This window comes from Scyliorhinus canicula, chromosome 5 (assembly GCF_902713615.1).
Source record: "Scyliorhinus canicula chromosome 5, sScyCan1.1, whole genome shotgun sequence".
Taxonomy (NCBI): Eukaryota; Metazoa; Chordata; class Chondrichthyes; order Carcharhiniformes; family Scyliorhinidae; genus Scyliorhinus; species Scyliorhinus canicula.
In genome coordinates this window covers 110,838,008-110,856,558 of record NC_052150.1, presented here as the reverse complement: position 1 = coordinate 110,856,558, position 18,551 = coordinate 110,838,008, and the positions used below count along the sequence as shown (strand labels likewise).

At 48.9% G+C, this 18,551-nt stretch overlaps 1 protein-coding gene across 1 annotated transcript in view; it reads left to right on the top strand.

Moving 5' to 3' along the window:
- The first annotated feature begins 4,373 nt into the window (after positions 1–4,373).
- The window catches only part of LOC119965671, a 64,408-nt gene continuing 50,230 nt past the window's right edge, over positions 4,374–18,551 (top strand). The window contains exon 1 of the mRNA XM_038796436.1: positions 4,374–4,543. Coding sequence (XP_038652364.1) covers positions 4,374–4,543 — 170 coding nt within the window. The remainder of the gene's footprint in view (positions 4,544–18,551) is intronic.

The following is an 18,551-nucleotide window of genomic DNA, read 5'->3' as shown; positions in this document are numbered from 1 at the left end:
CTACATAACACGAGCATAAAGGGGTGTAGTGTTAATGAGGTCAGTCCATAAGAGGGTCGTTTAGGAGTCTGGCAGCATGAGGAGGATTCTGAAAAGGGAATGAAAGTGGAGAATACTACAGGGCAGACTGTAGCTCTAGCGAGAACTAGGAGACCTTAGGTAAACACTGCTGTGGGAGCAGGTGTGGCAAATTAGGTGGATGAGAGACATACAGTATGTTTGTCTTCAGGGAAGACCACCCCATTTTCATCAAATTATGTAGCCAAAGCCATTACTATTTTAAAGGATACAGGTGCTACGCAAACTCTCATACTGGAGAGGAATTTGGTCTTCCCTCTGGAGAGTTGAATGAAGGCTAAGGTTTTAGTGAATGAGTTAAGTGGAGATTATATGTTAGTTTCCTTGTATAAAGTACAATTAGAGTGTGATATATTATCAGGTCCATTAGTTGTCAGGATGGTTAAGGAGGTACCAGTAGACGGAGTAGACTTACTCATAGGGAATGATTTGATAGGAGTGAAGGTTATAGCTTTATCCATGATTACAGAGAGTGTGAGGGAAAATAAGATAGACAGTTACAGGAACAGTTTATCCATATATTATTCCATCATGTGTGGTGAACAGGGCAATGGGTAAACAAAGTTCAGCAGCAGAGAGTGAAGTCACATCACCATTGGATGGCAGAATATTCAAAACTTTGAGGACAAACATTATTCTGAATAAGTGTTTGGTAGGACTTCATTAATTGAGGCCAAGGAGGCAGACCCAGATTTACATAGATTAGCACAGTCATCTCTCACAGAATTTAAAGCTGATGGGATTCCAAAGTGCTATTATATTAAGAATGGAGTGGTGATGAGGAAGTGGAGACACCCTCATGGACCTGCAGATGAGGAATGGACGGATGTTCATCAGAAAGTGGTACTGCCCAAATGTAGAAGGGAAAAACTGCAGGTGGACATGTGGGAATTCAGAAAACTCAGTTATCAGTCAACAAGCATTTCTTCCTGGCCAGGACTGCACGGGGATATTGTGCAATTTTGTGGAACTTGTCATACCTTTTTGTATATACATTTAGTGTACCCAATGCATTTTTTCCAATTAAAGGGCAATTTAATGTGGCCAATCCATCTACTCTGCACATCTTTGGATTGTGAGGGCGAAACCCACGCAAACATGGGGAGAATGTACAAACTCCACACGGACAGTGACCCAGAGCCAGGATCGAATCTGGGACCTCGGCGCCGTGAGGCAGAAATGCTAACCACTGTGCCGCCCCAAACCTGTCATATCAGTCAGGTAATGGATGAAGCACAACATGTTATTAGACCAGCATACCAGTGTTTCAAGAACCATTTTGGCAGGTATTGGTAGATTGTGTAGGATCATTGCCTCAAATGAGGGCAGGGCATCAGTGCATTTGCACGATCATGGATATGACCACCCGATTTCCAGAAGTCATGGCCGGGATTCTCCAATAATGGGGCTATGTCCCCACGCCTGCCAGAAAACGGGCGCAAAATCAATCTGGACTTTTTTCTAAAATGTCCGGAATGATCCTCTGACTTTAAGGGGGCTTGCAGGGCCCCGGTGTGTGGTGCGCAGAACTTGCTGCCGATATGGAGCCCTGCACTTCCGGCCACGGGTCCGTGCATGCGCACGGCGGCCACCTGCGGCGCCTGCCCTGCGACACATGGCGGAGCCACACAGCGGGCAGGCGCCAAAGAAGGTAGGGCCCCACAGATCGCGCGGCCCCGCCGATCGGCCACCCCCGATCGTGGGCCTGGCCATCGTGGAGGACCCCCCCCCCGGAGACTGATTCCCCCACCCCCCACCCCCACCAGGACAGCCACCACAGCCGCGATGCCAAGCTCCTGCTGGGTGGAACCATACGAGAACCACGCCGGCGGGAACTCAGCCGGAGAACATGGAGAATCACCACGGGGGCCTCTTTCAACGGCCCCCGACAGGCGCTACGTCGACTGCGCGCATGCAGCTGGCTACAATTCTCCGGTTGCTGGAGAATCGCGCCAAGGCATCGCAGGTCCGACACCCCATTCTCCGCCCCGGCGCTAGGCGCGATTGTGGCGGGGGGGGGGGGGGGCTCGGAGAATCCTGGCCCACACCTTTAAGAAAATTATGGGGCGGCCTGTGACGCTGTGGTTAGTACTGGGCTGCGACGCTGAGGACCCGGGTTCGAATCCCGGCCCTGGGTCACTGTCCGTTTGGGGTTTACACATTCTCCCCATTTCTGCGTGGGTTTCACCACCTCAACCCAAAGATGTGCAGGTTAGGTGGATGGGCTACGCTAAATTGCCCCTGAATTTATAAAAATATATGATTGGGTACTCTAAATTTAAAAATAAAGAAGAAAAAAAAAGAAAAATTACAGCTCAGGTAGTAGTGGAAAAGCTGACTAAGGGGAACTTTTAATCTAGGCTATAGCCTTTGGATGTACAAGCTGACAAGGTTCTAACTTATGTCTAAAATTTTCCAGGACATAATTCATAGTTTAGCTTTCAAGAAAGTAAAGTCGACCACCTACCACTCACAAACTGAGGGAGCTTTGAAGAGATATAATCAGATTCTCAAAGCTGATCATGGCCTATTGCCATGAATGTCCGCACAACTGGGACAAGGGACTGAATGTTTTACTCTTTGCCACGAGGCAAATACTGGGTTTGCCCATCTGAGTTGGTCTATGGCCATAAAATACAGGGACCATTAAAGGTTTTGAAAGAGAAATCTCTAAAGGAAAAAGATGAATCCTCAGATAAGAAATACGTGTCCACATTTCTGGAAAGTCTCAGAGGAGCTTGTCAGGTAGCCTGAGAGTATTTTCAGGTTTTGGGAGCAAGAATGAAAATGTGGGCAGACAAGCATGCCAACTCTAAAACATCCCAATCTGGAGCTGAGGTACTTGTATTGTTGCCTTTGCAGGGTAAACCTCTGAAAGCAAAATCAATGGCCCCTATAAGGTAGTTAGGAGAGTGAGTAAGGTGACGTACCTAATAGATATTCTAAACCACAGGAAGAAGGACCGATTAGACCACATAAACATGTTGAAAAAATGTCATTGTAGGGAAGAAGATAGGAAGGAACCAGTGTGTCAGGTGATAGAAGTAGTGGAAAAGGGCAGGGATAGTAAGAGTGAGGTAGGGGAAGAGGTTGGCAGTTCATAGAGTGAGCCTCCTGTGGTACAACTAGCAAATACGGTAATATTAAAACAGATACTGAGTTCGCATGTTTAGAAGAGCAGCAATGAAAAATTCTCATAAGGATGCTGCAAAAGCATAAGATGATTTGTAGGGACATATCAGGGTACATTACATAATGTGTAAATGATACAGATGTAGGTGACTCCAATCTGATAAAACAACATCTATATTGACTGAGCCGATAGAAACTAGCTCAGGTAGAAGCAGCAATCCAATACATGTTGGAGAATCATTTAATTGAACCAAGGAAGAGTAGCTGCAGTCCACCGGTTGTGTTAGTACCTCAGCCAGATGGGTCAACCCAGTTCTGTATAGACTACTGGAAAGTCAACGCTGTCACCAAAAACTGATTTGTATCCGATTCGTATTGGATTCTTATCAATACGATAGGCAGTGTGTCGGGTGGATGTGCCTTTAAGAAATGTGTGTTCATCAAATAGCTGCAATGATGTCAGTGTGTGGGTGGAGCCTGGCTGTCTGTCTGTTTTTACTTCGTTTTGAGCTGAAAAGCTGCTTTTTGGCTCTGTTTTTGGTTTCGTTTTCAGAGTTGGAGAGCTGTATTCAAAGCAAGCAGATGTGTAACGATCTCTCTAAAGAACGTCTTCAGCTCACTTGATGATTGCAAAGTAATACCTGTTTCTGCAGAGAATTTAAACCTGCTGTCTTGGTTAAAAAAAGGGTTTAAGTTATGGATTTTGCTGGGAAAGGTATTAAGGGTTACCTATAGAGTATTGCATCTGTGAGGTTCCGTATGTTGGTAGTTGATAAGATGTTTACTGTGTGTTTATAAAATGTCAACTGGGTTCATAGAATAAACATTGTTTTGTTTTAAAAATACTTAAGGTCTTATGCATAACACCTGGAGAGTGGACCCTTGTTCTCCCCATAATCAAAATCTATTGAAAGTCGTGGGTCAGGTGAACTCCATGATATACTTTGGAGTTTTCTAAACCCTGACCCATAACAAGTGTCTTATTCCTTTTGAAAATCAATTTGTTTAACGCACAGAGCTAAAGAGATTATCTGCCTTTCTGACTCCAAGGGGATTGTATCAGTCTAAAGCAATGGCTGTTTGGATTCAAAAATACACCAGCTACATTTAAATGACTCTTACATCAAGGAGTGGCAGGGTGCCCAACTGCGTGGTCTAGTTGGATGACGCGGCAGTTTTCGGTGACATCGAAGGGTAATGTAGGACAATTGGGGGAGTTATTTAAGCTACTGCAGTTGGCCGATTTAGCCATCAATTTGGACAAAAACGAGTTTGCCACAGCAAAGGTGACCATGTTGTGCTCCAATGATGAGTGGTACCCAGAACAGCAAAGGTAAGAACATTCTTAGATGAAATGAAATTCCCAAAACAAAATGGGTGATTAAGGTTCTTAGGCATGTGTGGGTTCTGTAAAAAATTTGTACCCAACATTAGTACCACAGCGGTTGGTCGCCCCTGATTTTTGCATATCCTTTAAAATGGCCACATATACCAGTGACCTGGGGGTGGAGGTAGTGTTAGTACAGGATAGCGAGTCAGGAATAGAGGAGGCCGGAGGAATACTTTTCAAAGAAAAAAGGGGCGGGATTCTGCGTGGGTTGTGCCGAAATTGAGAAAGGCGATTGGGTGGAGAATCGGTCGTGAAGCGAAAATGGTGGTGCGCGCTGGCCGCACGCCAGATTACCATGCTCCAGCTCCTCAACAGTGGCATCACATAATTCTAGTCCTCATGTACAGTAAACGCCGTTTGCATATCATTGGCGGGCCCAATCCGGTATTCTCCGGGGCCACCGCTATGCTCCACTGATGGGAGGAATTACTGATGGCAAGTTTTACTTGTGGCTTAAAAAGTCGTGAAACAGGCGCCGCGGCTGTCCAGGCGGAAAGAGGAGGTAGGACTTGCAAAGGCTGCCAGCCCTTCCAGGCCTGGGAGGGGGGGGTGGGGGGGGGGAGGTGACAGGGGTGACAAGGGTATGGGCGGTGGGGTCAGGGTGATGCCTCACAGGACTGGAGTGTCCAGGTGTAGACCGCCATTGTCGCGGCCTTGCTACGCACTCCACTGACCGTCCATTGTGGCCCCTGGTTGTGCAGAGTGAAACCGGCCACATGGGTGCCCCTACTCCACCATCCCAACACCTCTCGCGACTCATCCGCCCAACCGGTCTCAACCTGCTGACGCGGCAGCAAACGGCCCAGCCCGGGGCAGTGGCCAATGTAGCCCTTGCAGGATAGCGCGCTGGGGGCCGTAAAGTGTACCACTGGCATGTGTAGCACCAGCCACTGGTACACCTGGCAGCAGGCAAAGGCACCATGGAGCCGGGCACCGATGGGGCCAAGGGTGTGGTGGACAGGGTGCCAGGGGAAACAGCCTGGACGTGGGGACAGGTGAGGAGGGATGGGGAAATGCGGGGCCACTGTGTAGCCAGGTGTCGCATGGGGGTATGCACCATGCTAACATGTCTTGCTTTCATTCCGTGCAGGCAATGGACTTTGGAATTCAACCAGGAATGTTTATCTTTATCTTAGTCACCGCAAAACCTAGGGGATGCACTGAGGCTGCTCGAGGGGTCCCTGCAGCAGTGGAGGCTGCTCCAGAGGAATAGGAGGCAGCCGGTGAGGATGGACAGCTGGCCGCCCATCAAGCCAAGGAGAGGGAGATGCAAGGGAGGCGCCACATGAGGCCTCGTCTGTACCGCCAGTACCTGTCATTCGACGACCTGCCAGACTGGGCATGCCATCAATGACTTCTGCTGAGCAGGCAGACAATGAGACACATCTGCCAGATCATGGCACACCTGGCACTGTGGGGTAATTACGGAGGACGCCCGACCTGGTGACGGTCGTCCTGAATCTTTATGAAACGGGGTCCTTCCAGGGGTCGAGTTGGGTCCTGTCCGGGATCTCACAGACCTCGGTGCACAGGTGCATCCATGCTGTCACGGAGGCCCTCTATGCCCAGTCACCACAATATATCAAATTCTCTGTGGACCGAGGCCACAGGGATGCAAGGGCAGCATGGTTCACTGTAATTGCCAAGATGCCCCAGGACCAGTATCAGCATGTCTGAGCATCAGCCCATGATGGGCCGGTCTTCACAAAGCGGGTCCACGCGATAAAAATGAAGTTGATGCGTGACCACGAGCTGCACATCATGCACGTCTGGACAATGTGCATGATGCCTTCATCCTGGCCCACTCGACAGTTCCTGACCTCTTTGTGGCACACACCCGGCTGAGGGGTTGATCAAGGGCGACAGGGGTTAGCTGCTGCGGCCCTGGCTGATGAAGCCTATCTGGAGGCCACAGACCAATGTGAAGATCTGCTACAACAATGCCCATGAAGTGACCAGGGCATGATCGAGCGGGGCTTCGGCATCCTGAAGATGCGATTCAAGTGCCTGGACCAATCTGGAGGCGCCCTCCAGTATAGTGCGAAGAGGGTCTTCCACATCTTGGTGGCTTTCTGCACCCTCCACAACATCGCGCAACAGATGGGGCCCGTGCCGGTAACTCCTGCATGGGAGATGCCAGAACATCACAACACCTCGGACTCCCGTCACCATCCCCCCCCCCCCCCCCCCCCCCCCCCCCGCCCAGTCACCTTGATGGCCACTGGGAACAGGTGTCCTCCGCCATTCCCTCGCAGTGCTAGGTGCTCCACGAAATGACAAATGTGTCACACTGTCCCTCTACTCAGCCAGGATCTTCGACAACATTCCCGGTCTTGTGGTCCTCGAATGGCAGGTGCTGGCGGTACTCACGAGGCCTTATTCGGCGCCTTGCACCTCCTCCTTGGCCTGTTGGGCAGCCAACTCTCCATCCTCACCAGCTGCCTCCTGTTCCTCTGGGCCAGGCTCCATTTCTGCAGGGTCCTTCACGAGCAGCTCCAGCTCGTACAGCCTCAGTGCATCCCCCCAGGGCTGTGCCAACCAGGATGATGGCAACTATACCTGCATGAATTCCGAAGTCCATTGTGTGCAGGGTGTTAAAGTCAGACATGTTAGCTTGGTGCTGCCCCCTCGGGCCTGGCGGAGTACCCCAAACCAGCCCTGCCAGTGACAGGACCGGCGGCCCATGGTCACGCAACTTCATGTCCTACTTCTTTGTCCCTCATCAGCATGGCGCCTATTTCCCAATTTTTAAAACCACAAGTGAAACTCGCCATCAGGAATTCCTCCTGACAGAGGTGGTGCATTGCGGAAGCCCGGAGAATTACGGGTCAGGCCCACTAATGATATGCAAATGCGGAGTAGCATGCATTGATACTGCTGTCGAGGCACTGGAGCATGGCAAATTGACCTGCGTCCGACGTCCGCCACGATTTTGGCTTCACAACTGATTCTCTGCCCAATTGCCAGACCCGATTTCGGCGTCGGCCGATGGAGGATCCCGCTCCGATCTATTGTTTTGAAAGCAGTGAGTGTCTTGCATATCCTTTGCTGTGAACAATTAACTTGAATATCTAAACTTCATCTCTAAAACAAACTATTTTATATATCATCCTAAATACAGTGGAATCCACATTGGTATTCCAATTGAAAGATTGTCAGAGATTCCATCCTTCAGATGAGATATTGGCGATGGTAATAATGGTGAGACTGTTCGTATTTGCTGCCATGACTCCACTGAAACTGACAACAACATCAGGAATTCACACATGTGCAAAATAAATGGAAATCCAGGAGTTGCTGTCAGTGATTCTGTACTCCTCCAGAGGATGCATTGTGTTGGCATCTCACGACTGCAATCAATGGAAATCAATTGAATTGCTGAGAGCATCCATTTTTTCTCCTGTTGATCACCTTATTGAATGAAGTGCAAAAGGGTTTTTAACAGCGTTACTTCATAATTACAGCTAAACACATTCACTTACCCTGAAAAGCTAATTTTATATTTGTAGAATGTCAAATATCTCCACAAAGACATTTTTCTTGTTAGTAATTTTGTGCATCTTTATTGCATCTTTACTACAGCTTCAGTCTTAATCCAATCATAATCATTTGTTTCCCTATCTGAAATTTTCATTTAAAAATGAAGGACATTTGGTGCTGTTAACATCTTGGTTTGCTATGTGAGAATACTTCAATTTGATTGGTTGCCTACCGCTAGCTGTTGCATGCCAAGACTTCCCCTTGACTTAAATTACTATCAGGAAAACCACACCATGGAGCTATCTGGATCTTTGTGGCAGCTTTTTCGACAGGCAGCAGTCAGCATTTGTGCTACATGGCTGACTGTAAAGTCCAGGCTATTAACATAGGAACATAGGAATTAGGAGCAGAAATAGACAGTTCAGCCCTTCAAACCTGCTCCGCCATTCAATCAGATCATGGCTGATCTCTTCCTGGTCTCAAATCCATGGGGGCAATTCTTCCCTACCCGACGGGGCGGGGGGTCCCAGTGTAGCAGAGTGGCACCAACCACTCCGACGTCGGGCATCCCCAAAGGTGCGGAATTCTCCGCACCTTTAGGGGCTAGGCCCGCGCCGGAGTGGCTCCCGCTACGCCAACTGGCACCTACGGCCTTTGGCGCTACGCCGGCCGGCGTCGGGGCTGGCCGAAAGGCCTTAGCCGGCCGGCGTGAGTCCGCACATGCGCCAGAGCGTCAGCGGCTACTGACGTCACCACCGGCGCATGCGCGGTAGGGGGGTCTCTTCCGCCTCCGCCATGGTGGAGGCGGTGGCGGTGGCAGAAGAAAAAGAGTGCCCCCACAGCACTGGCCCGCCCGCCAATCAGTGGGCTCCGATCGCGGGCCAGGCCACCGTGGGGGCACCCCCCGGGGTCCGATCCGCCCGCGCCCTCCCCAGGACCCCGGGGGCCCGCTCGCGCCGCCAATCCCACCGGCACAGAGGTGGTTTAAACAACGTCGGCGGGATTGGCCTGTCAGCGACAGGACTTCGGCACATCACAGGCCGGAGAATCGCCACGGGGGGCCTGCCGATCGGCGCTGGGGGCACGCCGATCGGCGGAGCGTGATTCCCGCTCCTGCTGATTCCCGGGTAGCGGAGTATTCCGGCCACGGCGGGGGCGGGATTTACGCCGGCCCCGGGCGATTCCCCAACCCTGCGGGGGGTCGGCGAATTCCGCCTCATATTCCCATCTGTCCCCCATATTCTTTTCACCCTTTTTTAAAAAAAATCAGAAATATATTTATCTCCCTCTTGGAACCATTTAATGACTCCGATTCCACCACACTTTGGGGCAACAAGTCGACAAATTCACCATCCACTGCGAGAAGTAGTTTCTCCTCATCTCAATTCTAAATCTACCACCTCTGAACCTATATTCATGACCTCTCGTTCTAAATTGCCCCACAAGAGGGAACATTTGATCGACGTTTAATTTATCAATCCCAAGGAGAGGGACATGATGGATGTTGAGGCTAGGGATGGATGTTTAAATACTCTAGGTCAAGTCGTCATAAGGAAGGGGGATGTTTTGGGTATTCTAAAAGACATTAAGGTGGACAAGTCCTCAGGATGGGATCTATTCCAGGTTACTGAGGGAAGCGAGGGACGAAATAGCTGGTGCCTTAATAGATATCTTTGCAGCATCATTGAGCACGGGTAAGGTCCCGGAGGACTGGAGAATTGCTAATGTTGTCCCTTTGTTTAAGAAGGGTAGCAGGGATAATCAAGGGAATTATAGACCTGTGAGCTTGATGTCAGTGGTAGGCAAACTGTTGGAGAAGATACTGAGGGATAGGATCTATTCACATTTGGAAGAAAATAGACTTATCAGTGATAGGCAGCATGGTTTTGCGCAGGGAAGGTCATGTCTTACAAACCTAATAGAATTCTTTGAGGAAAAGACAAAGTTAATTGATGAGAGAAGGGCTGTAGATGTTATATACATGGACTTCATTAAGGTGTTTGATAAAGTTTCCCACGGCAGGTTGATGGAAAAAGTGAAGTCGTATGGGGTTCAGGGTGTACTAGCTAGATAGACAAAGAACTGGCTGGGCAACAGGAGACAGAGAGTAGTGGTGGAAGGGAGTGTCTCAAAATGGAGAAAGGTGACTAGTGGTGTTCCACAGGGTTCTGTGCTCGGACCACTGTTGTTGGTGATATACATAAATGATCTGGATGAAGGTATAGGTGGTCTGATTAGCAAGTTTGCAGATGATACTAAGATTGGTGGAGTTGCAGATAGCGAGGAGGACTGTCAGAGAATACAGCAAAATATAGATAGATTGTAGAGTTGGGCAGAGAAATGGCAGATGGAGTTCAATCCAGGCAAATGCGAGGTAATTTAGAAGATCTAATTCAAGAAATGAAAAGTGAAATGAAAATCGCTTGTCACGAATAGGCTTCAATGAAGTTACTGTGAAAAGCCCCTAGTCGCCACATTCCGATGCCTGTCCGGGGAGGCTGGTACAGGCTGGAGCGGACTATATTGTCAATGGAAGAGTCCTGGTGGAAATTGATGTACAGAGAGATCTAGGAGTTCAGGTCCATTGTACCCTGAAGGTGGCAATGCAGGTTGATAGAGTGGTCAAGAAGGCATACAGCATGCTTGCCTTCATCGGACGGGTATTGAGTACAGGAGTCGGCAGGTCATGTTACAGTTGTATAGGACTTTGGTTAGGCCACATTTGGAATACTGCTTGCAATTCTGGTTGCCACATTACCAGAAGGATGTGGATGCTTTAGAGAGGATGCAGAGGAGGTTCACCAGGATGTTGCTTGGTATGGACGGTGCTAGCTATGAAGAAAGGTTAAGTAGATTAGGATTGTTTTCGTTGGAAAGACGGAGGTTGAGGGGGACCTGATTGAGGTCTACAAAATCATGAGAGGTATGGACAGGGTGGATAGCAACAAACTTTTTCCAAGAGTGGGGGTGTCAATTACAAGGGGTCACGATTTCAAGGTGAAAGGGGTAAAGTTTAAGGGAGATATGCGTGGAAATTTTTTTACGCAGAGGGTGGTGGGTGCCTGGAACGCTTTGCCAGCGGAGGTGGTAGAGGCGGGCACGATAACATCATTTAGGTAGCATCTAGACAGATAGAGGAATGGGCGGGGAACAGGGGAAGTAGATCCTGGGAAAATAGGCGACAGGTTTAGATAAAGGGTCTGGATCGGCGCAGGCTGGGAGGGCCGAAGGTCCTGTTCCTGTGCTATAATTTTCTTTGTTCTTTGTTCTTTTAATATTTTATACACTCCGATCAGATCCCCTCTCATCCTTCTAAACTACAGCGGGTGTAAACCCAAGCTGTTTAATCTCTCCTCATTCAACAACCCTTTCAGCCTGGGAATCAAACTGGTGAACCTCCTCTGAACTGCCCAAACAGGCATCCCACAATTAACATCACAAAAAATGTAGATTAACTGCCAATTCATTTCAACAATGTTTGTACTTTGTTGCTGGATGCTGAATTATTGTCATGTTTGCCTACTTAACAAAAGTCACCATTCTTCAAAGTAAATAATTTGATGCCAAAGATTTTGAAATGGAATGAGAGACATAATAAAATGCTTCAGAAGTTCAAACTCTTTCTCTTTTATGTGTTGCCTTCTCCACATAATAATCTGATGATACAGTATCCATGAATCCCCATTAAAATACCCAACTAATGAAGCTGTGATTGTTTCAAAAATCGGCGCAATCATGTTAACCATATCTAGATTCCAGTATTGGGCATCAATAAGTTACAATCCTAATAACATGAGGAAAAGGAATCCCCAAACAACATCAACAAAAGAAACTAAAAGACAAGATTTCACTTTTTATAAATTTTGATGTAACTGTCAAACCCAAAATCAACATAAAAATTAACAGACAGCATTATTAACAGACAGATGGTATTTCAATACAAATATTGGAGTTCACTCTAAATAGTCAATACAACAAAGAAAACTCTCACAATTGTCTCAGTATCACAAATGTGGCAGTTAGAATTTCTTCTAAATCCTGCTTCCACTCTGAGTGCTCTCATTTTTACTACTTACTAGTCTGGTGGTAATTGATTTTACCAGCAGTATTTTTCAATCTGAGTTGCCCTGATATAGAACATAGAACATAGAACAATACAGCGCAGTACAGGCCCTTCGCCCCTCGATGTTGCACCATCCTGTGAAACCCCTCTAAAGTCCCTCTACACTATTCCCTTATCGTCCATATGCCTATCCAATGACCATTTGAATGCGTTTAGTGTTGGCGAGTCCACTACTGTTGCAGGCAGGGCATTCCACAGCCTTACTACTCTCTGAGTAAAGAACCTACCCCTGACATCTGTCCTATATCTATCTCCTCTCAATTTAAAGCTATGTCCCCTCGTGCTGGACATCACCATCCGAGGAAAAAGGCTCTCAATGTCCACCCTATCTAAACCTCTGATCATCTTGTATGCCTCAATTAAGTCACCTCTTAACATTATTCTAACGAAAACAGCCTCAAGTCCTTCAGCCTTTCCTCATAAGATCTTCCCTCCATACCAGGCAACATCCTTGTAAACCTCCTCTGTACCCTTTCCAATGCTTCCACATCCTTCCTATAATGTGGTGACCAGAACTGCACGCAATACTCCAAATGCGGCCGCACCAGAGTTTTGTACAGCTGCAACATGGCTCCTCAACTCAATTCCTCTACAAATAAAAGCTAACACACCGTACGCCTTCTTAACAACCTTCTCAACCTGAGTGGCAACTTTCAGGGATCTATGGACATGGACACCGAGATCTCTCTGCTCATCCACACTACCAAGAATCTTACCATTAGCCCAGTACTCTGTCTTCTTGTTATTCCTTCCAAAATGAATCACCTCACACTTTTCTGCATTAAACTCCATTTGCCACCTCTCAGCCCAGCTCTGCAGCTTATCTATGTCCCTCTGTAACTTGTAACATCCTTCTGCACTGTCCACAACTCCACTGACTTTAGTGTCATCTGCAAATTTACTCACCCATCCTTCTACGCCCTCCTACAGGTCATTTATAAAAATGACAAACAGCAGCGGCCCCAAAACAGATCCTTGTGGTACACCACTAGTAACTGGACACCAGTCAGAACATTTCCCATCAACCACCACCCTTTGTCTTCTATCAGCTAGCCAATTTCTGATCCAAACTGCTAAATCACCCTGAATCCCATGCCTCTGTATTTTCTGCAATAGCCTACCGTGGGGAACCTTATCAAACGCTTTACTAAAATCCATATACACCACATCAACTGCTTTACCCTCATCCACCTGTTTGGTCACCTTCTCGAAGAACTCAATGAGGTTTGTGAGGTACGACCTACCCTTCACAAAACCATGTTGACTATTGTGGTGGTATGATTAACATAGCTGCCTGCCATTGGTGTAGAACACCGGCTTACCATTGGCCCTGGTCGGTTATATGCCTCTCGAGCAATTGGTTGAGACCAGTCATGTGACGGCTCCCCGATTGGTCGAGAGGCTGAGTTAACCCCGCCTCCAGGGCGGGTTATAAATACCCAGTACTCCCGGCGGTCATCCATTTACTGTAGTCGACCGCAGGGCTAACATCTAGCTGATTAAAGCCATACTTTTGTACAGCAACTCGTCTCGCGTTCAATTGATGGTACGTCAATTTAATCAGCTAGAATTTTGAAGGTGGAGCTCCGGATCAAACCCGAATGCCTCCGCATCAGCCCGCAAATTTAGAACGCATCGGAAATCTTCAAACATTGGCTGGCGTGTTTCGATGGTTACCTGGCGTCCGCAAGCAGCACCCCCACCATGGCACAGAAGCTTCATATTCTCCATTCCAGCGTGGGAATGGCGGCCTACGCGATGATAGGGGAGGAAAAAAGATTACGATGCGGCCATGCTTGAGTTGAATGGACAGTTTCTTAAACCGGTAAACAGAGTATTCGCCCGACATCTGCTGGCTACCAGACAACAGCTCCCCGGTGAGTCATTAGACGATTTTTACCAGGCCCTCGCTGTCCTGGGGAGGAATTGCACCTGCCTCCAAGTTTCAGCCATGGAGCACATGGAACTGCTGATCGGAGATGCTTACGTGGCTGGGATGCAGTCTGCCGCTATCTGCCAGCGGATGCTGGAAAAAGACGACCTCAGCCTAACTGAGGCACGGACTCTCTCCACCTCCCTGGAGGTCGCCGATTTAAACGCCCGCGCCTATGTCCTCAGCCGCGCTGCAGCACCCTGGGCCTACTGGCACGCTTCCCCACCGTCATCCGCCGCTCCCGACCCCCCTCAGGCCTGTGCCGCGGGATGCCCCAACAGGTCCGTGGGGCCCCGCTGCTATTTCTGTGGGTTCGCTAAACACCCTCACCCACGCTGCCCGGCCCGCTCCGCCCTCTGTAAGAGCTGCGGGAAGAAGGGCCTTTTCTCGTCGGTCTGCCAAGCCAAATCGGTTGCTGCTGTACCGCGCAGTGACCGTGGATCCCCCACAACGGCCACGAGACGGGCTGCCTGCTGGACTCCGGGAGCACGGAAAGCTTCGTTCACCCTGCCATGGTAAGACGCTGCACGCTCCCTGTCCATCCTATAAAACACAAAATCAGGTTAGCCTCAGTTTCACACTCCATCCACATCACCGGGTGCTGCATCGCGGACCTCAAGATCCAAGGGAAGGTTTTTTAAAATTATAAACTCCTTGTCCTCCCTGACTTTTGCGCACCGGCACTCCTAGGACTGGACTTCCAGTGCAACCTGCAGAGCTTGACCTTCCAATTCGGCGGCCCTATGCCCCCCTCACTGTCTGCAGCCTCGCGTCCCTCAAAGTGGACCCCCCCTCCTTGTTTGCTAATCTCATACCGATTGCAAACCCGTCGCGACCTGGAGCAGACGGTACAGCGCCCAGAACCGGACATTCATCAGGTCCGAGGTCCAGAGGTTGCTGAAGGAAGGGGTCATCAAGGCCAGCAACAGTCCCTGGCGAGCCCAAGTGCTGGTGGTCCGGACTGGGGAGAAAAACCGGAAGGTCATCGACTATAGTCAGACCATCGCGACTGGACACGTATCCTCTCCCCCGTATTTCCGCCATGGTAAACGAGATCGCGAAATACAAAGTCTTCTCCACTGTGGACCTCAAGTCCACCTATCACCAGCCCCCCATCCGCGCGAGTGACCGCAAGTACACCGCATTTGAGGCAGATGGGTGCCTCTACCACTTCCTCAGGGTTCCATTCGGTGTCACAAATGGGGTCTCGGTCTTCCAACGGGAGATGGACCAAATGTTCGACAAGTACTGATTACGGGCTACCTTCCCGTATCTCGATAACGTCACCATCTGCGGCCACGACCAGCAGGACCATGACACCAACCTCCGAAAATTTCTCCAAACCGCAAAACTCCTTAACCTCACTTACAATAAGGATGTGCGTGTTTAGCACTGACCGTCTAGCCATCCTCGGCTACGTAGTGCGTAACGGAGTGATAGGCCCCGACCCCGAACGCATGCGCCCCCTGATGGAACTCCCTCTCCCCAATCCCCTCAAATCCCTCAAACGCTGCCTGGGTTTCTTCGCTTACTATGCCCAATTACGCCGACATGGCCCATCCCCTCATTCAATCCACGACCTTCCCACTGTCGTCGGAGGCCTGCCAGGCCTTTAGCCGCATCAAAGCGGACATCGCAAAGGCCACGATGCGCTCCATTCACCACAGACCCCCCCCTGTTCTTTTTACCCCAGTGCCCCACCCAGGCCACCCCTCCCCCATCCATGGCGTTTCCACCACCAGCCCGGGTTACGGAGACAGTTCAAGGACCATCGCTCCCAGATGCCAGGACCTCAACGGAACCACCACCATCGGCTAAACCAGCGTCACCAACTCCACTGCGGCGGTCTGCCAGGACGTCACAGGCAACGAAAAAGCTGATCGAGTCTATTTAACTTTCAACAACACCATGGACCTTGTATGGACAGTATGTACTGTTGTTAAATATCTGGGCCAGTGGAAAGCCAAGGATACATTTTTTTCCTTCTCTCGCTACTACTCATACCACCAGTTCTGCCCCCCAGCTCTCGTTGACTACCCCCCCCCCCCCCCCCCCCCGCCGGGCTTCTTTCTCCGCAAGGGGTGAATGTGGTGATATGATTAACATAGCTGCCTGCCATTGGTGCAGAACACCGGCTTACCATTGGCCCTGGTCAGTCATATGTCTCTCGACCGATTGGTTGAGACCAGTCATGTGACGGCTCCCCGATTGTTCGAGACGCTGAGTTAACCCCGCCTCCAGGGCGGGTTATAAATACCCAGTACTCCCGGCGGTCGTCCATTTACTGTAGTCGACCGCAGGGCTAACATCTAGCTGATTAAAGCCATACTTTTGTACAGCAACTCGTCTCACGTTCAATTGATGGTACATCAACTATCTCTAATCAAGTTATTCCTTTCCAGATGATTATACATCCTATCTCTTATAAACCTTTCCAAGACTTTTCCCACAACAGAAGTTCGCGCATGCGCGGAATGGCCAGCGTGATCTTGTGCATGCGCGGACCGGCCGGAGTATTTCCATGCTGACGCAGACCGGCCGGCGTATTTCCGCACATGTGCGGGGCTTCACTTCTCCTCGCTGGCCTCCGGGCAATGTGGCGGAGCCGGCACGGAAGAAAGAAGGCCCCCACGGAAATGTTCCGCCTGCAGGATCGGTAGGCCCCGATCGCGGGCCAGGCCCCCCCTGGGGTCGGATCTCCCCCCCCCCCCCCCCCTCCCCCCCCCCCGGCCCCCAAGGATCACCCCAGCACACTTACCTGACAGGTCCCGCTGTGCGTGAGGTGAGTAATTCACACAGGCGAGAGAATCGCGGGGGGGGGGGGGGGCGCTATTAACGGCCCCCGACTAGCATGGCGGGAATCTCGTCGCCACCCAACAAACTGCGCTGGAGAATAGGGCAGCCGGTGTCGGGGCTGCGGGGCAGGATTCATGCCTTCCTCCGGGGATTCTCCGTTCTCCGACCCGACTGGGTGGGGGGGGGGGGGGGGGGGGGGGGGAATCCCCGTCCCTTTATGCTGCAGCTACAGTACATTGTTTTTCCTGTTATTTCTATCTATACTGTTTACTTAATCAATTAGTTAAAGTCATTGTTCAATTGATTATTTTAGTTCTATAGATTAGTTAATCTACTTCATTAATTTAATTCAAGGAATAGTAAGTCACAGACACTTAGCTCTGAGTTTGACACACCACACTAACATAAAAGACAAGAATAAAACTGCAATAGTTATCAAACATGGAACTGTTGTATTGTGGCCGCACTCCTTGATGCTGCAGGTTTACTCGTGGGTCTGGTTTTCTCTCCCAACAATCTGGTTGCAGACACGATCGCAGAGGACGATCCTACCCATAGTCTTTTAGAAGATTTAATTATTTTGTAACAATATATATAAATATCAGCATGTTAATTTTTAACATTTATTATACCATGATCTTATTTGATCTCTACACCTTCCCAGAGAAATGATTTCACTGAGTTTGAAGAATTTTGTCTCATGCCATGAAGATGACCTTTTGAAAACAGAGCTCTGCAAGCAATATCAATTTTATCTATAGATCCATCCATCTATCTAACTATCTAACCAGCTAATATACTCTAAAACAAGACTAAAATTATAGGAAACCAAAATTATTGATATGATTTACCAGAGCGCGTATAAAAAACAGCTGTCACATCAACTCACAACAGTCAGAATCCAGCTGACTTTGTTCAAGCAGGTTAACATCAAACTCACTGTGAGATGACCACGTGAGCAATACAGGGTCCATCTCTGGATAGCAATTCGATATCTATTCTCAGCACTATCTCCCTTTGGACCCTTGGCATTCGGGTTGGCCAGCTGCTAAAGCTCAAGCTGTGAGTTAATCTCCAAAATCTCTGAATCTGTCAGGCAGGCCTGCTCATGCTTTGAAAGTAGATGAGATATTCTTCCTTGCTAAAGGTACACCTTTGCTTTTACAGGATGGCTTTATTATCGATAAGAAGACAACCACTTAAGGGGAATCTTTCGTTAAATGTGAGAGTAAAGAAATAAATCCAAGTGACAGCCTCAGGCTGATTAGTACAGTGAATCAGCCTAATTATATACTTCTGTATTATAGGGCATGAGGGGACTATCAAAGAATTCCACTGAGTATACCAACATGTTAATGCTTGACAATAGCTGGCGTATGCATTCATCACAAATTGAACAATACACCAGTATGCTGAGAACAAAAGGCTATTGAAACGCACGTGCAATAAATATATGTATTAAAGCAACAGAAATTGACAAAAAAACAATACTCCTTTTGATTTCTAAGTTATTTTTAATTTCTCCCCCTTTCAAAAGTCTTCTCGTGCCAAACATCTTTCTCTAACAAAAGGACAAACCGGAGATTTGCTCCCAAGTCTCTGCCAATGCACTACTCAAT